The following is a 24,306-nucleotide window of genomic DNA, read 5'->3' as shown; positions in this document are numbered from 1 at the left end:
TTACAAAGCTCATTCAGTTCACCCTTCCAAAAATTAATTTTCTTTGCAATGTAGGCTATTTTAGAAGAGACTGCAAAAATGAAGGTAACTTCCAGTGTACCTCCCTTTAATTCCCATTAATAACACTGAAATCACTACTCTACAGATTCATCAGAGGTGGTATCAGCCAGCATTTACAGATTCCTGGGTTGTGTTGAGCTGCACTGTTCAGTGTAGAATAGAAAATGGAGCTACTGACAGCCAACAGATGACCATAAAACCTTGCCACACAGTATACTGAAAACCTGCTGTTGTTATTGATTCTGTCTCTACTTTGTTAGGCAATCAAGCTTTGCTGTCAACTAAAGTGACAATATCAATATTTTCATCTTTATCTTACTAAATGTAAATAGGTAGAGTAAACCATATGGCCATGTGTTTTACAGAACACTTATAGAAAAATAAATGAATAATAAGTTCATATATATTTTTTTTAAGTCGCCATGTAAATTGCAAAGTAAAATAAAAATGCACTGACATTAAAGTTTAAGTAATTTGAACAGTATAACATATATTTCATATATTTTTCCTTTGATTAATCTTAAACCTGCATTTACATGATACATAATATTTTCCCTGCTACCAGAGAACTTTGCTTTCAGGCTCCAATCATTAGACCATGCATGCTTGGCAGTAAACGTTAGTTTAATATGTTCTGGTAAACACTCCTGCTGCAACTTTAATTAAATACCTTTCAGAGAGTGCTACAACACTTTGATGGAAGTGCTGACACATGAACACAGCTTCATTTCTGATTTCCTGTGACATTTCCACATCATCAAGAAAATGATTTGCCACCTTCTCAAGAGCATCTTCAGGCCATGCCTGTTAGAGAAAAAAAGTTTTTGATATTTTGAAAAAAAGTTAGGAAAGGAACACTCAAGTAATTTTGCACTTAATAAGAAATGTGTGCATGCATGTTTGCTAACAAGTGAACATTAAATGCAAAAACTGAAAATACATACATGGAAGACCACACAGAGAAATGCTCACTGACTTTTCGCCCTGTAACCCAGACCGCTGCTAGGAGACAGTTAATTGCTCCTGCTATTAAACTCCCACCTCCTTCCAACATCTTCATCTACTGAAGCCCTTACAGACTCCCTGGAGTGTCTTACAAACTACCAATATATTAAAAAGGTCTACACTTACATTCTTATCCTACCCTTGCCCATCTGCAGCTTTCAGCACTTGACAGTATTCTCTTTGGTATGCCCATCCTCACAAGACATACAGTTCTTGATCCTCAGCACTATTACATATGACTCTCTTTCAGGGTTGACAGCACTCTTAGATTAAATTAACTTTCAAAACTGTTCCATAAAATATTCACCTTGTGTCACGAGCCGCGGCGGTACTCACAGCCGCCGCGGCTCGCTTCCTGCCTGCCCCAGCGTCCCGGCCGTCACCATGACGACCGGGATGTCACTTTCCTCTAACTCCCGACCGTTGCTGAGGCAACGGCCGGACGCCCAGCAGTGTAGCGCCGCGTCCCAGCAACAGGGGACAGCTGGGCGCGTGCGCAGAGGAATCTAATAGCCCGCAGGCTATTAGGCTATAATTAATTTATTAGTCAGCTCCTGGAAGTATTTGCAGAGCTAGACTCTGATTGGCTCACCTGTACATTTAAGGCAGTGAGGTCTGCAGCCTCACTGCCGGTTATAGCGTTCTGTCCTCAGTCCTGCTGCCTGCTTGTGCTATCCGTTTGGTTCTTGCTACCTTGGATATGACTACCCGTGTTTTGACCCCTGCTTGTTCTTGGACCTGTGACCCTTCTCTTCTGACCTCGACCTTTTGCCTGGATTTCGAATTTTGCTTCTCTACCTGTGTGTCTGACCCTTCGCTTGTCTCTGGATTTTGCATCTGTGCTTGTGACCCTTTGACCTAGGATTCTGCTTAACTGCAGCCCGCCAATCACTCCACTCCTGGGTACTCCTTTAAGCCAGTATACGTTACTCGACCCTCGGTCGGCCCGCAGCCCAGTCTGTCCCCACCACTAGGGACTCCAGTGAACACCGGGCCTTCAGAGTAGTCCCCGAGTTTCACTGTACTGGCTTGGGAGTTCCTAACATTATAACCGGCCTAGGAAGATTGGTATCATTCGGCCATGGACAGCGAGGAGTCGACTCTGTCTCCAGCCCAGATTCTGGCCAACCAGATACAGGCGATTTCCCAAGTGGTGCAGAATTTATCCCAGCGCCTGGTAGTCCAAGAAGGGGCTTCTAGAGACCTGCAGCTCCAGCAAGTTCCCGCTGGTGTCACACCGGAGCCTAAGATGAATTTGCCTGACCGATTCTCTGGAAGCAGGCCAGCCTTCCGTAATTTCAAAGAGAGCTGCAAGTTGTACTTTCGTTTGAAACCACGTTCCTCTGGTTCAGAACAACAAAGGGTAGGGATCATCATCTCTTTACTCCAGGGTGACCCTCAGTCTTGGGCCTTCTCCTTGCCTTCAACAAGCCCAGCCTTGCAGTCAGTGGATGCCTTTTTCCAAGCTCTGGGGTTATTGCACGATGACCCGGACAGGGTAGCCTCAGCTGAGGCCCATCTCCGAACGCTAAGGCAAGTACGTCGCTCAGCGGAGGAGTATTGTGCGGAATTTCGGCGATGGTCCACTGATAGTGCCTGGAACGACCCAGCATTGCGAAGTCAATTTCGCTTAGGACTTACCGATCAGATTAAGGATCCCTTAGTCCAGTATCCGATATCCGACACGCTGGAGAACTTGATGCAACTTGTTATAAAAATAAATCGTCGGATCAGAGAGAGTAAGGTTGAACGGGAGTCCTCTGCTCCTATGGACATGTTCACTAGCTTCGATAACACTTTGCCCGATTCCTCTGAACCCATGCAGTTGGGTGCTTACCGCTTGCCTCCGGAGGAACGCTCCAGAAGACGCTCACTAGGCCTGTGTATGTATTGTGGTCAACCAGGCCACTTAGTTCGCTCATGTCCCAACAAGCCGTGAAACTCCAAAGCCTAAGTGCAGGTGAAGAGGTGCGCTTGGGTCTTCAGATTACTTCTTCAGAAAATTCTTTATTAGTCCCTGGACGTCTAATTTTCCGTGGGAGATCCATGGACCTGAAAGCTTTTCTTGACAGTGGTGCGGCTGGTAATTTCCTGGATATACATTTGGCTCAGACGCTTGATATTCCGCATATCAAGTTAGGATCAAGCATCACCACATGCGGTTTGGATGGTCACCCCTTGCCTGGGGGAAGGATTCTCGCTAGGACTCCAATGGTTCGGTTGTCTGTAGGAGTCCTCCATACGGAGGAGCTCTCCTTCTATCTTATTAGTTGTCCCTCTGCTCCTTTGATATTGGGGTATCCCTGGCTTAGCAGTCATAATCTCCTTATTGACTGGAAAAGTGGAGAGATTACTCGTTGGAGTCCCGAGTGTTCCACGTCTTGCTTGACCCTGCCGCTTAGAATCCTACAGCCTAGTCCAGACTTGTTGCCGGTACCCTACCAGGACTTCTCTGATGTGTTCTGCAAAAGGAAAGCTGATTCCCTTCCACCACATCGAGAATATGACTGCGCCATTGATTTAGTCCCGGGTTCCAAGTTGCCCAAAGGGCGGTTTTACTCCTTGTCCATTCCAGAGACTCAGGCCATGGAGCCTTACGTGGAGGAAAACCTGAAAAAAGGATTCATACGTCCTTCTAAATCTCCCGTAGGCGCAGGTTGCTTTTTCGTGTCAAAAAAAGATGGCAGTCTTAGACCATGCATTGATTACCGTGGACTGAATAACATCACTATTAAGAATATGTACCCGTTACCGTTAATTTCGGTGTTGTTTAATCAATTAAAATCTGCCACTATATTTTCGAAGATTGACCTCAGAGGGGCTTATAATCTTATTCGAATCAAGAAAGGGGATGAATGGAAGACTGCTTTCAATACCCAGTCGGGACATTATGAATATCTCGTGATGCCATTCGGGTTATGCAACGCTCCGGCGGTTTTCCAGGACCTGATCAACGACGTTTTACGAGAGTTCCTGGGTAAAACAGTAGTTGTGTATCTGGATGATATTTTAATCTACTCTGAGTCTTTACTTCAGCACCGTCAGCATGTTCGCCAAGTTCTGCTGAAATTACGGGAACATCACCTTTATGCAAAAAGGGAGAAATGCGAATTTGAGGTGGCCACTGTGTCATTCCTGGGATATATCATCTCCTCATCAGGATTCGCAATGGACCCTGCCAAAGTCCGAGCAATCCAGGATTGGGTCCTCCCTACTAATCTGAAGGCGATCCAGAGGTTCCTCGGATTCACAAATTATTACCGTAGGTTTATTGATTCTCTTTCCTCATTAGTGGCTCCTATCACTGCCCTCACTCGAAAGGGAGCTAACCGAGCAAAGTGGCCTTCGGAGGCATTGGCGAGTTTCTCGGCACTCAAAGCTGCTTTCATTTCTGCTCCAGTTCTGAGACATCCTGATCCGGAACTTCCGTTCATTGTAGAGGTGGATGCTTCTGATATCGGTGCTGGCGCCATCCTTTCTCAGAAAGACCCAAGGAGCAAAAAATTACATCCTTGTGCATTTTTTTCTAAAAATTTTTTATCTGCCGAATGTAACTATGATGTCGGCAATCGTGAATTGTTGGCCATTAAGTTGGCACTGGAGGAATGGCGACATTGGTTAGAGGGAGCTACTCATACCATCACCATCTTCACGGACCATAAAAACCTCCAATACATCCAGACCGCTAAAACCCTGAATCCCAGGCAGGCCCGCTGGGCCCTTATTTTTCACCAGATTTAACTTCATTATTACATTCCGTCCAGGTTCTAAAAATACCGATTCCTTGTCTTGAAGTTTTTTGGCCCATCATCCTCAGTCTCCTGACCCGTTGCCTATTGTTCCTACAACTACTGTTCATCTCGGACTCACCCAGGATCTAGGAGCAACTATCCGGCGCTTCCAGAGAATCGCTCCAGTTCAGACACCGGTCAACAAATTATTTGTCTTAGTCCATTTAAGGAAATCCGTTCTCATTGAAGGCCACAACAACCGCTCTGCTGGCCATCCGGGAATCCGTAGGACTATTGAGGTTCTTTCTCGTTGGTTGTGGTGGCCCACTTTGTCAGATGATGTGGAGAATTATGTTCGGGCTTGTCCTGAGTGTGCTAAAAACAAAACCGATAGGAACCGTCCTTCTGGGCTATTGTTACCCTTGCCGGCGCTGAGCAGGCCTTGGACCCATTTGTCGATGGATTTCATTGTCGACCTACCAGTATCCGCAGGACATAACACCTTCCTGGTAGTTGTCGATCGGTTCAGTAAGATGGCACATTTTATATCTTTGCCCAAGTTACCGGATGCCAGGACCCTGGCCACCTTGTTTTTGACGCATATTTTTCGTCTTCATGGGACTCCTGAAGATATCGTATCGTATCGTATCGGATCGAGGATCCCAGTTTATTGCCCGGTTTTGGAAAGCCTTTTGTAAGTCCATCGGGATCTCTATCAGTTTGTCCTCAGCATATCATCCCCAGTCGAATGGACAGACAGAGAGGACGAACCAAGCTCTGGAACAGTTTTTGCGCATTTATGTGTCTAAATTCCACAATAATTGGTCCTCTCTTTTGCCCTGGGCAGAATTCGCGTACAATAATTCTTGCCATTCCACTATTCATACATCCCCGTTTTTCTGCAACTTCGGGTTTCACCCAAAATCCAACTCATTCTCTACTACTGTTCCCTGTGGGGATTCCGGAACGCCTGCTTTTACGGCCAGGCTAAGGTCCGTCTGAAAAAAGGTGCACGCTGCACTAGGTCAAGCTTCCCGAAAATCCAAGATCTTCGCTGACCGTCACCGTAGACCCTGTTCATTGAAAGTGGGGGATCATGTTTGGTTATCCACACGGAACATCAAGTTGCGGCAACCTTGTAGGAAGCTGGGGCCCCAATACATTGGACCGTTTCCAATTGAGAGGAAAATTAATCCAGTGGCATTTAGATTAAAACTACCCACTTCCTTAAAAATACCTGCGACTTTTCATTGTTCGCTTTTGAAGAAAGTCTCTGCTCCCAGCAAGTTTAATCAGTCTCTCTTTAACAGGCCCAGGCCTCTGATGGTGAACGGAGACCACGAATATGCTATTGAAAGAATCCTTGACTCAAGGAGGGTTCAAGGTCAAGTTCAATTCCTCGTACTTTGGAAGGGTTATGGCCCTGAGGAGCGTTCTTGGATACGACAGAGACGTCTGCACGCTGGAAGACTCATTAAAGAATTTTTTAGGAAGTTTCCCACTAAGCCTGGATGTCGGGGTTCCTTAACCCCTCCTCAAGGGGGGGTACTGTCACGAGCCGCGGCGGTACTCACAGCCGCCGCGGCTCGCTTCCTGCCTGCCCCAGCGTCCCGGCCGTCACCATGACGACCGGGACGTCACTTTCCTCTAACTCCCGACCGTTGCTGAGGCAACGGCCGGACGCCCAGCAGTGTAGCGCCGCGTCCCAGCAACAGGGGACAGCTGGGCGCGTGCGCAGAGGAATCTAATAGCCCGCAGGCTATTAGGCTATAATTAATTTATTAGTCAGCTCCTGGAAGTATTTGCAGAGCTAGACTCTGATTGGCTCACCTGTACATTTAAGGCAGTGAGGTCTGCAGCCTCACTGCCGGTTATAGCGTTCTGTCCTCAGTCCTGCTGCCTGCTTGTGCTATCCGTTTGGTTCTTGCTACCTTGGATTTGACTACCCGTGTTTTGACCCCTGCTTGTTCTTGGACCTGTGACCCTTCTCTTCTGACCTCGACCTTTTGCCTGGATTTCGGATTTTGCTTCTCTGCCTGTGTGTCTTACCCTTCGCTTGTCTCTGGATTTTGCATCTGTGCTTGTGACCCTTTGACCTAGGATTCTGCTTAACTGCAGCCCGCCAATCACTCCACTCCTGGGTACTCTTTTAAGCCAGTATACGTTACTCGACCCTCGGTCGGCCCGCAGCCCAGTCTGTCCCCACCACTAGGGGCTCCAGCGAACACCAGGCCTTCAGAGTAGTCCCCGAGTTTCACTGTACTGGCTTGGGAGTTCCTAACACCTTGTTCCTGTTATCACACAGATTTTGCCTGTAAACATGCCAAGTCCAGACCTGAACGCACCGCACAGCAGAATGAGTAGAAGTCCCAGCTCTAATCATTTTTTTTTCACTGTCTTTGGACCACATTGCATACTGCCCTAGGGATCTATAAAACTTAAACCTTCTAAGAGTGAGCTCTGCAATAGATCCACCCTAGTGCCTACACTAGAGCATATACCCTAGTTGTCTCTTGCCACCTTCCTACTTCCAATTAAAACTTGTACAGCAAAGATTCAAAAGGGCCTCCCCCACTCACTCATACCCTAGTCTACTGTCAACACAGTGTTACTTCAAGAGCCTCATTTAAAAGACATCAGCTGCAAGTTCTTTTCTCTTTCATTACTAATAATCATTATATCTGCTGGACCTGCCATAACTATGGTCCCAGATACTTTGTGGACACCTCAGGTTGATAAATGTTCTACTCTTGAGTTTTATCATTCTTTAGAAGGTAGATTAGGAATCATAGGTGCTATACTACACATTTTTTTTATTGAAAGCCCGGAAACAGTGCTTTCGTGCCGTAATAAACGGAAAAAGTGTGAAACTTAAAAAATGTGTACTAGGGCGCGGTTCTTGGCCCTCCTCAAAAAAGGGTAGGCCCTAGTCCCCAACCCCAAGATCCTAATGGACCTTAGGGGGCAAGGGTCTTCAGACCCCCTTCGCTGCAAGGCTAGGGGGTTCCTTTCAGCCCTGGGATCCACCGAGGCTTCACCCAGGGCTCGACAACTGGCTCACCCCCAGAAGGATGAGCAAACAATGTGGTTCAGGGGGGCAGGAACCAAAAGGCCACACAGCCCCCCTAGATCTTAGGGCCTACCCGCACCCCTAAAAATCCGTGAAGCAATCAACATAAAAGCGAAAGTGACAAACAAGAAGTTTAATAAATAAAAAATAAATAAAAAATAAAAAAGTGCCGAGTGGTTACGGCCCCAGCGTCACAGCTGGGCTATTATAAAAAAATTCTCGCCCAGCCATAAGGCCGGGGCAAAGAATAAAAGGTGGTGCTATACTACACATGAGAGACCAGCAAAATGTTGACAATGCTATGTGTCACCTGAAACCAGTCGATAGTACAGCAGTTCACCAGAGATGAGTAGTGACGAAGATGGTCACGGAAGGCTTCTCCTGTTGGACTAAATGCTAGTACGATGTGTAGGTTTCTTCTGATGCGATCCTTAAACTTACTGTACAAGTTAGACGGCAAACTTTCAGTCTGTGCTTCATTGCTGGGCAGAAGCTGACACATCTATGAAAGATATTGCAGTAGATATGGCAGAAATCAGTAAAATTCACAGTTTATGAAATGGCTACTGTGACAGATTTCATAAAGAATAACAAACTGAAATGTACGTCCTCTACTAGATCATGATTTTAGAGCCATATAATTATTATTATTATAATAAATGCAATAATATATAATATAATATATATTATCTAATTATAATACCCCAGACATATAATTGCCCCGTCAACAGGTAAACATTACTATGAAAACATTCTTTAGTAATGCCTATTAAAACATAAGTATGAAAAATCATTGTACAGTTCTGTTTTCAATGATGCTCATATTAAATGAAAAGCCTCCACGTCTTCTTTTGTAATGGTGCTAAGTGATCACATGGTTTTACTAACACTCATTTGATAGGAAATTAAGAGGTCCTAACCCCTTACGACTCGATGGCACTCAGCCACAAGAACTCTTGCGTTGAAGAGTGAACTCATAAGCAGAATTTAGAAGCCACGAGCAATAATTATATGTTCAGTTCTTATTACAGTGATGCACAGCTTCAACAGCTTCAATCAATTCTAAAACTATTCTCTTAAAGTTTGGGGTGATAACGTTACATAAAATTAGATTTTAAGTTATAAAATTGTTTATGTTCCAAAAATGTAAAAAAAAAAATTGGAGAAAAGAGTTTATTATGTTATACATCATTGCCATACAAATGAATATTTCTGGAGTATTTATTCACCTCATTCCTGCATGTTTATTATACAGTATCAGGGGCGCACGCAGGATTGTCATCCCCCCCCTGACCCCAAACCCCCACGCATGCGCAGCAGCTCCGTATCGGCAGCGCTGTCCTATACAGCGTGGTATATCAGGTTCTGGGCGCTAGAAGTAAAACTTGTGTGGCGAAAAGAAGAGTTATTGTTATTTATTAAACATTATAAAAAGTGATTGCTCCGGCCGGAGCCAATGTTGTTGCAGCAAAGACAATATGATACCAGTACAGAGATCAAAGAGGTACATACATGTATGGATAAATGGTGAAATGAAATCAGTCCATGCACATAAATGTCCGCTCGGTTTGTGAACCAGTGTTGCAGATTCTCCAATTTATCAGTAAACAGATGTCCTTTCAGCCCTGTTAGAGGTGATATTGAGTCAAATGTCCCAAAAAGGTACTCACATTAATGGAGTGCACTGAGCGGACCTGGAGGTCATATCCATGAAGGTTTGAATGAAAAGGAAAAAAGAAAAAAAGAAAAAAGAGGGAAAAAAAAGGAAAATGTCCCAAAAACAATATATATGTGTAAATCCAGGGTAACTTACTTGATGTCGCTCGGTAGAAGGTGAACGCTGAGCGGGGGTCCCTCCTATGGACTTGAAGTGTCTCCTGTCTAGAGTATGTACAGCAGTACAAAGTGCAGACACAAGCCCTGTGTTTGTCCGGAGGTAGCGTATACCCGCTGGATGTGTCCCTCGTAGACAGCTGTTCTGCGGGTTGGGGTTGATGTTACTTGGTAGTCGATGTGCGCTGAGCGGGGGTCCCTCCTGCAGACTGATAGCTTCTCCTGCCTTAAGTTTGTGTGATGATGCAGGGCACAAGCACACAGCCTGTGTGTGACGGGGGTGGCGTGTAAACGCTCTATATATCCCTCGCGAGCAGCAATTCGGCAAAGTGAAATAAGCAGTCCAGGGTGCTGGAATGTGAAGATTGAAAAGGTAGGCACTTAACAGTGCTATGTGGTTCCGTGTGATTGTAAATACCAACGCGTTTCGCTCGTAGCCAGAAAGGCAGTGAGCTTCCTCAGGGTTTGTTATAATGGAACTGGTCTTCCTTCCAGTTTTTATAGTTTCCAGATATTTTCAAATTTGGCGGCAGCAATCTCAATTAGCTGGGCGTCGGTTCAGCTGATATCATGGAGGTGTGAACACCTGATAATTGGATTGTGCACAAACAAAAGATGAAATGCTGCCAAATGCTTAAGGTTTGAATGGAATGGAGTATAATACACCACTAATTGAAGGTGTCTATAAATGATCTTACATATTATGCAGTGTATGGACAGTGCATGGCTGTTAGTTCTTTGCAATGAAATATATACTGATATAACAATAATGAGGAGTAAGCAGTAATAAAACGATTGAAAGAGGTGGTCTGTTGTTAGCGATGTGTCTGGTGTATTACAAGCAATAGTCTCTGGTTTAAAACGTCTTGATATGTTAAACATCTAATATATTAGAAAAACATCTGATATGTTTAAAAACAAATACAGTTGTTGGGACAGTACACTTTCCCAAACAATTTTGGATGGTATCAATAGACAATGTGATGTACACAGGCAGGGATTTAGATGACAGTATAGGAAAGCTAATGAAGCTATTACTAAAAGTAATAATGGTATTACTAAAAATGTCTGTTACAGAGGATGCTTAATACTAAAAAAAGGGGGGGGGGGACGATAAACCCGGAAAGGTGACTAACTCAACCCGATGGGATGAATGAGAGGCAGGGGGGAGGAGGGGTGGGAATCTCAGGATTTTAAGAAATAGCCCAAATCAAAATCTATATTGAGTCCCTTTGGAGTCAGGGTTTTCAGGTAAAATATCCACCTGGCTTCCTCCTTTGAAATAAGGGATACATAGTCCCCGCCCCTCCAGGGTTTAGTGACTTTACAAATCCCTATATATTTTAAGGCAGTATGATCATGGTTGTGGTATTTGAGAAAATGAGCAGATACAGTATGGTTCTCTGATTTGTTTTTAATGTTCCGTATGTGTTCAGAGATACGGATGTGCAATTTACGGATGGTGCGTCCCACATACTGGAGGCCACAGGGGCACTCCAGTAAGTAGACTACACCTATGGTGTCGCATGTAACCTTGGTTTTGATTTGGAATGACTCCCCCGTGACATGGGATCTAAAAATAGTAATGGGTTTTAGTCCCCTCTGGTTAGTCATAGTGCAAGCCTGGCACCTGTGGCAAAAGTAGAAACCCCCACTATTCTCTTTAAGCCAGCTCTGTTTCTGTTTTTGATCTAGCTCCCCCTTTGCAGTGGGGATACAGCATTTAACTAACTTAGTGTTGAGGGAGTCAGATTTCCTATAGATGATCTTTGGATGTTCTGGAAGGATGTCCCTCAAGCGGTCGTCCATTTGTAGTATATGCCAGTGTTTCCGTATGATTTTTTCAAAGTCCCTATGATTGGAGCTGTACTGGGTAATGAGTGCTGGTGGTAATGTGCCATCTGCATCCGTGGTGATTGTTTTAGATAAGAGAAGAGTTTCCCTATCTGATTCTTTAACTTGTTCAAAAGCCACGTTAATGATGTCCTTGTCGTAGTTCCGTTCGAGGAACCTTTTAGTCAGGATTTTGGACTGATCCTCATAGGACGCTAGATTAGAGCAATTTCGTCTAATGCGGGTGAACTGGCCTTTAGGTATGTTGGTAAGCCATCTTTTCAGGTGGCCACTCGTTGCTGGAATATAGGAGTTACAGTCCACTGGTTTGAGGAAAGTCTTAGTCTGGATATGGTTGTCTACGATGGCTATGTCCAGGTCTAAGAATTCCACCCTGGTGTCGCTGATCTGGGCAGTAAACCGGAGGTTAATGTCATTGTTGTTGAGATAGCCCAAAAACTCTTGGAGCATGTCCATGGTACCCGTCCATATGCATAGCACATCGTCTATGTATCTATGCCATTTTAAAATGTGTGGACTGTATGGGTTGTTGTGCCAAATGGTTGTGTTTTCCCAATGTGCCATGAACAGGTTCGCGTAACTGGGCGCGAATTTTGCGCCCATAGCGGTTCCGCGAACCTGTTCATAGTAGCCTCCACCAAACCAAAAGTAATTGTGGTGTAGGGTGAAATCTATGGCTTGCATGATAAAATGAATTTGCTCCGAGGGGATGCTTGTCTCTGTAGAAAGGATTTGCTGAACGTACTCACAACCTACTTTGTGATCTATGATGGTGTACAAGGAACATACATCGCATGTCATGAGTAGGTATCCATCCTTCCAATCTATGTTCTGTAAAACTTGTAGGACATGTCTAGTATCTTTTAGATAACTCCTTTGGTTGATCACTGCTGGTTGCAGGAAGTTATCAATATAACTGGAAAGGTGTGTGGTGAGTGATTCTATACCAGAAATGATGGGTCGGCCCGGTGGGTTAGTAAGAGACTTGTGTATCTTGGGTAAACAGTAAATGACCGGTAACCTTGGATGTGGATTTAATAAATATTGGTATTCTAATTTGGTAAGTATGCCCTTCTCTAATGCTCTGTTTAGAAGGGTAGTAAGTTCTTGTTGATATTGTTGTGTTGGGTTTCCAGGCAGGGTTTTGTACGTGGAGGTATCTTGTAATTGAGTCTCCAATTCAGTGAGGTATGTAGTACGATCAAGGAGGGTTATGCCACCCCCTTTGTCGGCTGGTTTGATAACCAAACTTTTGTTGCACTGAAGGTCTTTCAGAGCCTTCCTTTCTAATTTGGTGATATTATGTGAATTATACTTAGGTTTGGTGTTGAGCTTGTCTAGATCACTCTCCACCAATTTCTGGAAAGTTTCCAGATAGGGGCCTTTGCAATGTGTAGGAAAAAAGGTTGACTTATTTTTGAGTTTGGTGTGTTGGAATTCCTCGACCTGTTTAGGTACATCTATTGGCGGGGTGGGTTTATGGTTGAGAAAAAACTTTTTGAGGGTCAGGTTTCTGATAAATTTATGCAGATCTATATAAGTCTCGAACTTATTGAGTGGCCTGTTAGGTGCAAATTTCAGGCCTTTACTTAATAGATCCGTTTCAGATTGGGTGAGTTCTTTACTGCTTAGGTTGAATATACCAGCATTGCCTATTTCCATTTTGGTTTTATTACTTATTTCTTGGCTTTGGTTCTGGGCCTTGCTCCTTCTCTCTCTATGTCCCTTTGTTCCTCCCCTTGTTCCTCTTGAGATGGGGATCTTTCTTTTCTTTTTCTGATGCCCGTTGGGCTCATCGGTTTTTGGGTGGTGCCCTGGGCAAGTGTTAAAAAATGATCGATCAAATCATCTGCGTCTGGCTCTTCTAATTCGGTGTTGGCCTGTTGCGGCTCAATGTGTTTAAGTTTGTCCAATAATGTTGACTGATCTTGGGAGAGGAGGTTGCGTGCTTCCTCAATACCTCTCCTATATCCCTCTTTCACAGTCTCCTTGTGATTGGGTTTCGCCTTCTTAGGAGGCTCTATGGAGGGGCCCCTAATTGGTCCCAAATTTCGCTGGTCTAGTGGTGGGTATACCCTATCCGTGTCTATATACCTCGGTGGATGTTTAATGAGTGGAGACTTTTTGGACTGCGCATGGTAAGGTCTCCTTAAAGGCGTATGCGAAAGTTGTGCATTCGAGTAGCGTGATTTAGATTTCTTCTGCAATGAATTGAATGCTGGTGGCCTAATTATTGGAGGGGTATGGTAACCATGTTCTAGATCCTTAAGATCTCTCTGAAACTTCTTCTCCTTAATTTTAATTATATCCTCCTCAATGCTTAATAGTTTGTTAGTAGTAAGTCTCTCTAAATTGGTGAAATCCTCAAGATGTTCAATAGGTTTCAGTTTCTCTCGTATAAGGTGCAATTCCTCATCTATTCGTTGGAGAGAGGAGGTTCTATTGTTAATGATTAGGTGCATAAGTGAGACAGAACATGTGTCTAATATGCTGTTCCATTGTTTGAGGAATTCCTTGTCCTCAGGCACAAAGGTGGGGATCTTCTTGATTCTTAAGCCCCTGGGCTGATGCTGTTCTCAATGTATTTGGTGAGTGTGGTGGACTCCCACCAATATTTTATTTCTGATGTGAGGAGCTTTTCATAGCGAATGTAATAAGAACAGAAATTGTTATCATCCACTTGGGGAGCTAAAACTTTTTCTTTTTTAGAGAAAATATCCTCCGCCCTAATGAGTCTATTGACTCTAGTGTTGTTTATCATGCCTGGTGTAGATGGATGGTATGGGTCGTGTAAGATGCTGCTAACCGCTACCCAGGGATTACAATAACAATGGAGATAAACAAGGGGGTGGGTTGCGCTATCTTGATATGTGTAAAGCAGCCAAAGATTAGAACCTGCAAATGGACAGGAGGGAATCCCTACCCTCCCAAAAAGGGGTATGACGTGGTATATCAGGTTCTGGGCGCTAGAAGTAAAACTTGTGTGGCGAAAAGAAGAGTTATTGTTATTTATTAAACATTATAAAAAGTGATTGCTCCGGCCGGAGCCAATGTTGTTGCAGCAAAGACAATATGATACCAGTACAGAGATCAAAGAGGTACATACATGTATGGATACATGGTGAAATGAAATCAGTCCATGCACATAAATGTCCGCTCGGTTTGTGAACCAGTGTTGCAGATTCTCCAATTTATCAGTAAACAGATGTCCTTTCAGCCCTGTTAGAGGTGATATTGAGTCAAATGTCCCAAAAAGGTACTCACATTAATGGAGTGCACTGAGCGGACCTGGAGGTCATATCCATGAAGGTTTGAATGAAAAGGAAAAAAGAAAAAAAGAAAAAAGAGGGAAAAAAAGGAAAATGTCCCAAAAACAATATATATGTGTAAATCCAGGGTAACTTACTTGATGTCGCTCGGTAGAAGGTGAACGCTGAGCGGGGGTCCCTCCTATGGACTTGAAGTGTCTCCTGTCTAGAGTATGTACAGCAGTACAAAGTGCAGACACAAGCCCTGTGTTTGTCCGGAGGTAGCGTATACCCGCTGGATGTGTCCCTCGTAGACAGCTGTTCTGCGGGTTGGGGTTGATGTTACTTGGTAGTCGATGTGCGCTGAGCGGGGGTCCCTCCTGCAGACTGATAGCTTCGCTCGTAGCCAGAAAGGCAGTGAGCTTCCTCAGGGTAAAAACTGGAAGGAAGACCAGTTCCATTATAAAAACTGGAAGGAAGACCAGTTCCATTATAACAAACCCTGAGGAAGCTCACTGCCTTTCTGGCTACGAGCGAAACGCGTTGGTATTTACAATCACACGGAACCACATAGCACTGTTAAGTGCCTACCTTTTCAATCTTCACATTCCAGCACCCTGGACTGCTTATTTCACTTTGCCGAATTGCTGCTCGCGAGGGATATATAGAGCGTTTACACGCCACCCCCGTCACACACAGGCTGTGTGCTTGTGCCCTGCATCATCACACAAACTTAAGGCAGGAGAAGCTATCAGTCTGCAGGAGGGACCCCCGCTCAGCGCACATCGACTACCAAGTAACATCAACCCCAACCCGCAGAACAGCTGTCTACGAGGGACACATCCAGCGGGTATACGCTACCTCCGGACAAACACAGGGCTTGTGTCTGCACTTTGTACTGCTGTACATACTCTAGACAGGAGACACTTCAAGTCCATAGGAGGGACCCCCGCTCAGCGTTCACCTTCTACCGAGCGACATCAAGTAAGTTACCCTGGATTTACACATATATATTGTTTTTGGGACATTTTCCTTTTTTTCCCTCTTTTTTCTTTTTTTCTTTTTTCCTTTTCATTCAAACCTTCATGGATATGACCTCCAGGTCCGCTCAGTGCACTCCATTAATGTGAGTACCTTTTTGGGACATTTGACTCAATATCACCTCTAACAGGGCTGAAAGGACATCTGTTTACTGATAAATTGGAGAATCTGCAACACTGGTTCACAAACCGAGCGGACATTTATGTGCATGGACTGATTTCATTTCACCATTTATCCATACATGTATGTACCTCTTTGATCTCTGTACTGGTATCATATTGTCTTTGCTGCAACAACATTGGCTCCGGCCGGAGCAATCACTTTTTATAATGTTTAATAAATAACAATAACTCTTCTTTTCGCCACACAAGTTTTACTTCTAGCGCCCAGAACCTGATATACCACGTCATACCCCTTTTTGGGAGGGTAGGGATTCCCTCCTGTCCATTTGCAGGTTCTAATCTTTGGCTGCTTTACACATATCAAGATAGCGCAACCCACCCCCTTGTTTTATCTCCACTGTCCTATACAGCAGCCGCGGCGCTGTCAAAGAAGCGTCCGCGGCAGTGCTGTATACAATACAGCACCGCCGCGGACGCTTCCTTGACAGCGCCGTGGCTGCTGTATAGGATAGTGCCGCTATGGCGGCCACTTAGTTAGCGCGCGCGGGGGGGAAGGGGGTTTCTGGAGACTCAGAAACCCCCCCTGCGTGCGCCACTGAGTATTTGGAACCACATCCTGCAAAGTTTACATCTGTGTCCTGGAAGATTCTAAACATGGTACAGACTCTTGACTGGAACAAAACACTGACAATATCCTGCCAAAGGATGGCACATGACAGAGGGATTAGTGACAAAGAATGTTGTGGTCTGACAGAAAAGGACTAATATTAGGATTACTACTATCAAGGTGGGGAAGGTTTATGCAGGGCCATAGCTTGGAACTTTCAGAATATGATCATGAGATTCAGGTTTCAAGTACCGTACATTAAAGGGTCTCAAGGTGTATGAAAAAAATTCAGGAATGGATCACTCAGTTAGAACCTTAGTCCATGTTGTTGATTAACTTTCTGCTCACTTACTGACTCTTTCAGAGATTTACAATGACAATAAGAAACTGGCTGGAGGACTGATTAGAACCCCGGTTTCTTCTGACCGTAGATAAATGGAGTCAAGTAAAAAATAAAGCAAGGTTGTGCAGGATATTGGGATTAAAAACATTGAACCTGATTCATTAAGGAAAGTAAAGCAAAAAAGAAATGAGTAGCTTTGCACCTTGGCAAAACCATGTTGCATTCTTGGGGAGGCAAATTTAAAATGTGATGTCAGATTTATAGTTGGGATGGGGTATGTTCTAGATCAACTTTAAATTTCAGTGTACAAATAAAGCTATCAAGTATTTCTGTGTTACATGAAAAAACAGCCAGTATTTAACTTATGTGTAAAATAATAAACTAATTTGCACCCCTTGCATTGTAACATGGTTTCCAGGAGAACATTTACTAATTTTTTTGCCTTACTTTCCTTAATGAGTCAGGCCTATTGTGTACAGTTCTGAGTAAAATTGTATGTTCTCTAAAAAATATATTAAAATTTACAGTATTATATGTTTTACAAATGCTGCTAATTAGTGGTGGTTTCCATACTTGTTACAGCAGGAAAAATTCTCTTAAATTCACATGTGTTAGATGTTTTATTAAAGCACAGAATAAATTCTTATTCTAGGACCACAGATTCATTAAAATATTGACATCTTAGAGACCCACGGATAGTGGGCACACCTTATATAAAAAACAAAATGTTCTCAGGCAAGGTAGGACTACAACAAGCAAAGGATTAAAAATAAAATGAAAACCAAAGATCCTGTTTAAAAAAAAATATTAATTAAGCACAGGTTAAAAGCTCATACTATGTAAAAGGCTTTGCCCAACACCTGTTCTACACCTTTTCAAGGCAACCTAGACTGTCTCTTGTGAGGTGTCAAACAGCTGTCATTGAAGCATAAACTTTGAACTTGTGCTTTATTAATAAAACTATGTACCTCGATTTGTGAGTACCTCCATGTCCACTTTTTAATTTGAGAAAAACTTTTTTTTCTCTTACAATGGATATTATATTCCTGTTCTAAGACATCGGCTTGTTTTGAAAGTTTGCTTGTTTCCATCTCTAGGTAGCATCCATTGGACTGGACTATTAAAACTTAGAAGAAATTTAGAATAGAAATAGCCAGAAGTTCAAAAGGAACATAACTAGCTAGAGTGCAAATCTACTAGGTAGTCATAAAGTGGTTGATGAGTTAGAAATGAAGAGAACAAAACGGGATTGGCTGATGAATGGCTTAAACTAAAAGTGGTTAGTGAAACCACTAAAGAGGATGGCGGATGACATTGCTTGGTAGTAATTAAATGAGTTTATAAGAACAAGGCACATGTAATATAGGCGTTCTCCCAGTTTACAGCTATACTTGTTTGTAGTTACATAATATCAATCCAAACAACAACCTATCCCTAGATACCCCAAATATCATTGTCCCTGTGTCAGGCTGCCTTCGTCCGCTGAAACATTCACTATATTAAAAGTAATAGTTCTTCCGCAGACCCTGTAATACCCACAGCTTAGTTATGTTAATTAAGCAACATTCCTAATAGGGTTGGTTGGAAAAAAAAAAAAGTTAAATAAATTAAGCAGAATCCACAGAAACTTGCTCAGAAATTAAATCTAAAGTACTTCAAAACAGCATAATAAAGGTTAATGTATATTCTGTAAACTTCCCTTAGATGTATTCTTTTGCAACATTCAGTCTCTTGTATCATAAAATAATTCTGCTGCCCTCCTCCCCCTCTGTCTGCGAGCACCTCTGACTGGAGTACAATAAAAGAAAGATGACCTTTTCCATGACTTCCAGTTTTTCTTCATTATTAAACAGGGTAGGAACATCACCAGTGCTCAGGATCATGTTGATGTCTTCCAAAAATGACTCATCCTATTCCAAGTAAGAAAATTGCTCATTTACAATTCAAATAATAAAAGAATGTCAGAAAAAAAAACCTTTCACTATTAATTTATTTCTTGCATTTTTTCGTGTGCAGTTATTTGCAAAACAGATTTCTAGTTTGAAGTCCCATCTTTCTTCATCTGCTTTAACAAGCATTCATGAAACTACTATCATTCTCATAATGTGCAGTTTGAGGACTAAAACAGGCAATTTACTGAGCAGCTTTGCACAGCATTGATATTACAGTTTTGTAGCAAAATATCACTCTTTTTCTAAGTGGCTATTATTATATCCTCCATTACTGGGGATTTATTAGTTTATGGCTATGTACACGGCTTTGACTAACATGATTCAATTATATATTTCCTCCTGGATTATGTTAACATTGTTTTGCTGTACCTTTATTTGATGATCAGCAAACAGAAACACAGTGGGAGACCCATTCTGTCCAGCAGCTCTCAGCACCTTTTTCAGATCATCTCTCCATTCACTAACGGTGTACGATTTCTGAATACTAACTTGATAGAGTTCTATATCTGCCATGAATGCGGCAAGTTTTGTTGCGGACTGTCTGCCGGTTCCTCCAATTCCTGATCATATGAAGGAAATATAACTAGTTAGTTAATACACCAGTCCAGATCACCAATATTAATAAATAAGGTATTATTATCATCATTTATATATCACTAACCTATTTCACAGCATTATACTTATCCTTAGTTTTTCAAAAAACATTATGATGGGGCAAGGTAAAACACTAATGTGCAAAAATGTAAAACTAATAACATTTTACTAATCCAAAGCCATAAAACGACAAATATAAGCATAAAATTGCGTAAATCATAGTTAAATCACTTGTTAAACTTCTAATCAAGCTCTTATGAGCAGTCATATACATTTGGATCCATCTGTTTCAGCATTTTTCTCTCATACTATGGAGCAGATATGGACAGTGCTACATAGATTGCAAAAAAAAAATCACAATACATATCAAATACACACAACGGGCCTCATTCATTAAGGAACACAAAATGAACGCAATTTGCATTGTTTAAAAATGGACGGAAATTGCAGTATTCAAGTGCAAGTGGATGTCAACAAATGTTTCCATTTGAATACAGGTATAAGTATCCTCTGGCTCTACGGGCTTTTTGGATAATGAAAGGGAATGGTGGCAAAGTAAGCCCAGCCGGTTCCCAGCAACAACAGACAGGGTGGCATAGGCGGTCCATCCTGTCACAAGGGGGATCCCCTGCCAGGATGATAACCAAACCCAAGCTGGATTCCCTAGGGAGTGGGGTCTGCAAAATAAATGTGTGGGCCCCCCCTCTAGAAATACCTAGCCCCTTGCCGACAGAAATAGGGCTTTTCCCACACCCTGGGGCAGTGGGTGTGGAGTAATTAAGTGTGTGTAAAATGTGTAAAAGACTGTTAATTTGTGAAACTATAAGTCCCAGCAAGCCTGGGCTACCATGAACAGTCTAGCCATTCTGGTGCTTTTAAAACTATAAGCACAGGCATACCCATGGCAGCCAGGGCATCTGGACTCCCAGGCCCGCTCAATGTATAATCAGCTTTTTCACATTTGTCTCGTTGCACATGGGTTGATTATTCAAAATTATTCCGTCTGCCCATGTTTTGGTATGTTCCTATACTGCTTAATTATATAGAAACGGTATATTACCTTTGTTACTAGTCAAAAGGCTTACCATTCCAATCACGAAAACATGAATAAATACAACAAAGTTCTATGTATTTTAAAAATATATATAAAAAGTCTTACCAATAAGTAGAGCATGGCCACATGGCAGTCTGAGAATTCTGCTTATTCTAGAAATGTGTTCTATGGCAAAGTGAAACATTACTAGATTCATTGGGGTTTTGCTGTTTACATTGTACTGTTGTAAACAACGCTGCATACACTGAAACACAGAAGAAAATAAGCGCCTTAATATGAGGAAATATATTTTTTGCTAAAGTAATTGTCACATAAAGCATGCACATACTTTATTACTAAAAGAATGATGTAAGCTATTAATTTGAAATAATATATTATAATAAATAATAAATAATAGTTTGCAATGTTATGCATTTTGCATACAATAGTAAGAAATAATTATATTAAATGGAACTTCATATTAAAAAAAATTATAATAACAGTAGTAATTTATAACATTTGTAAAGTTCTTCTTAAATGTTTGAGATATGCCTTTATTAGAAGTATAAAGACAATTAAAAGAAAAATCTTAACCAGCAATTTGTAAGAAGATAATTTGCAATTCATTGTTATTTTTTGATGCCATATCAAAAAATAAACACATTTGTGTCTAAACTACTTATACCAGTGGTGGGCAACGGCCAGCCTCCCAATCTGACTCATTCTATGCTTTCTCATAAAGAACAGGTGAAGCTGACTTCCGTGTCACATGACTTCCTCTGCACAACACAGGGAGTTCATGTCGCATGCCGAGATAGGCATGTGCGGGAGGCATGTGTGGGAGGTGTGAACAGGCATGTGGTGGAGGTGAGAGAATGCTATGTGAAAAGACATGTAGGGCAGGTGTGAGAAGTCATGTGGGGTAGGTGTGAGTGGCATGTGGGGGAGTTTTGGAGTACATGTGGGATCTGATGGCTTCTGGGGGTTTGAGTGCATGTGAGACTATTTTGGAGAAAGTGGGAGGTCTGAGTGGCATGTGGTGGAATTTTGGAGCAAGTGAGGGGCATGTGAGTATATTTTAGTACGAGTGAAGTGGGTGTGCCAATATAGTTACTGGTCTTTTTTTTCATTCTTGAAATTACGGGTAATGTGCAGCCCTTTAAAAGGTTGCAGGGAAATAGATTAGGTTGTCAATCACTGATCTACTCAATACTGAATTAAAAGCAAACAGGGATTTCAGGCAAGGCAGTAGTATTGGAACACCCGTGGTTACATCAACAGCTGTCATGATTATTTAATCGAGGGCCCACTGCATAGACCCCATTTCACATAATCCCTGCATTCTATAGAACCTTAATATTGACACATACATCCTGTTCACACACCAGGGTCCAGTGCATAAATCCATGTACCCCTGATGCCACATTCCATAGCTGGGTGCCATATTGGATAAATGGACACATACGCCTGCCTGTATTTTACAGGGTCTGTCACATGATGCAATTGCTGCTGGATTTCCACCCCCAATTTTTTCTGGGTTTTATAAACCAGCTGGTGCTGCAGGATCTGACAGATCTTTTAGTCAGTTATAGTCGGCAATCCTGACAATTTAGCTTCTGTTAGTTTGGTTCTTGTCTTTGATCTCAACTCCAGTGTATTCATAGTAAATAGGTCTGCTCAAGTATATTCCTGGCAGCTACCTCCGCTTCTAGCTCTACTGCACTTCTGGTATTTACTTCTGGACCAGCTCCAGTGTATTCCTGGTAAATAGGTCTGCTTCAGCTCCAGTGCACTCCTGGATGTCTACTTCTGCTTCAAGCTCCAGTGTATTCCTGGTAATTACCTCTGCTTCTAGCTCCACTGTATTTCTGGTATTTACGTCTGGAAAAGCTCCAGCTGTCCTTATCCGACTTATCTGACATATACCTATGACACATACCATATTATACACACTTTTTGCCATATTATACAGACTACATATTCTACATACTACTTTTTAAATTCTTACTCAGATCCCCATATTACACTTAATCATCCCTGCTGCACAGATCTAAACCAATCCCACTCATCGGCAGGAGCTCTCATATATCACAGCTACACACCACCAAATGCACATACCTGCGCTGAAAGGTTGTCCAGCAATGCTATGGAGTTCTCCCAAAACCTACACATGATGGGTAGAAGTTGTACATAAAGCAAGGGTACAAACACATCAGTGAATGACTATGGAATCTCATACACAGCACAAGGAGGTTGTATATTTGACTCAGAGTCCCTACTCCCCATGTTAGCAGTTACTTAGAACAGGGTAGTAGGAACCCAGATTGCACCAGTAAAGTGGTAACGCAGAAGCACCATCAATGACATTCCTAAGGCACCTATGTTGCATTGCCATAAATCTGACTTTGTATTTATAACTTGGAGAATTTATCTGACATGTATGACGTGTGTTTAAAAGATAGTCTCTTGCATACCCCTTTATTCTCTATTTGCTGTAATATAACTCTGCAAAACAGTTAACACTTATTGCTGTAGATAAGTTAAATATTACTTTCAGTCCTAAGTAAAATTAATTTTAAAAATATCATTATTAGCTTGGGAATATACTTTTATTAATTTTGAGGGCACCTCCTTTAATTACAGCATTTTAAATATCTACTATTTGTAACATAAATAGCTTCAAATAACTTTAAAATAATACCATGTGATGGTAGTGAATATAGAAACGCTCTTCTAGTATAGAATAGAAAAAATCCAGGAAGTACTAATACAGCCCCTCACAGGGGCGAACGCAGGATTTAGAAGGGGGGGTTTCCGCCGCCCCGGAAAAAAAAAAAATATTGCGAGAGCAGCTCCATTGCGACGAGTCTGAATTCTACAGCAGCCGCGGCGCTGTCAAGCAGCATCCGCGGCAGTGCTGTATTATACAATACAGCACTGCTGCGGACGCTACTTTGACAGCGCCGCGGCTGCTGTACAGTACCGTTGGTTCGCGGAGGGGAGGGATTTCTGGAGAACCAGAAACCCCCCTGCGTGCGCCACTGCCTCATAATGTCCCAAATATAAAATATTATTGCAAGAAATATTAGTAATAAATATTATTAGCTAACATTAGCAGCAAAAAGGAACTGGTAATCAGGTTGAGAGATGGTGCAAGTCTAATAGGTTGCGTTGGTCAAAGACATTTCTATTCTCCTAAGATTAATTTATCTAATGCAGGCCATCCCAGTGTAGATTCCTGCCAAGATTATCTACCTTATTCAGCTATTATCCTCAAGATTCATATGGTCTGGGAGATGACCCAGGGTACTCATGAGCCCCCTACATTGCCTGTAAGAGAAAGGTCTCTTGGAGCCCATAACTTTCAGAAATACTTTGTGGCTACTCACATAGCATGGAGTATGTGTAATGTGACAGTCCCAGCTCTGGTAGAGATCGAATTGGTGGCCATTATTGTTTAGTTTCCACAACTCCCACCTTACTTTGGATGGCTCTGATTCCAAAAACTCTAATACAAAATATTTTCCATACAAAATTCTCTTTATCATTCTAGGGCAGAAGTGCCAGATGTTATAGTTTGACCTCTACACCGCCTGCCATGTTTTCTTTAGGGAACAATCCAGCATGCTTACTGGGTCTGAAGCACCAATCTTTTCAACATTGAACAAGGTGTGAAATTGTTAGTACATATCCATCCCCTGCATTTCTTCTTACGTTTGTGGAGATATAGGCAAACTTTAGCTTCACTTACCTGGGTTTCTTTCAATTTTTACAGATCTAACATTTCCACTACTCATGTCCACAATCTAGCAA

General features: G+C 42.4%; 1 protein-coding gene across 1 annotated transcript in view; it reads right to left on the bottom strand.

The window, feature by feature from the left end:
* LOC142150794 (dynein axonemal heavy chain 3-like) overlaps nucleotides 1-24,306 on the bottom strand; it is a 947,133-nt gene that overhangs the window by 274,392 nt on the left and 648,435 nt on the right. The window contains 5 exon segments of the mRNA XM_075205980.1: nucleotides 731-864; nucleotides 8,177-8,368; nucleotides 18,729-18,824; nucleotides 19,236-19,426; nucleotides 20,620-20,758. Coding sequence (XP_075062081.1) covers nucleotides 731-864; nucleotides 8,177-8,368; nucleotides 18,729-18,824; nucleotides 19,236-19,426; nucleotides 20,620-20,758 — 752 coding nt within the window.

This window comes from Mixophyes fleayi, chromosome 4 (genome assembly GCF_038048845.1).
Source record: "Mixophyes fleayi isolate aMixFle1 chromosome 4, aMixFle1.hap1, whole genome shotgun sequence".
Lineage (NCBI taxonomy): Eukaryota > Metazoa > Chordata > Amphibia > Anura > Limnodynastidae > Mixophyes > Mixophyes fleayi.
This window is presented reverse-complemented; position numbering and strand designations above follow the sequence as displayed.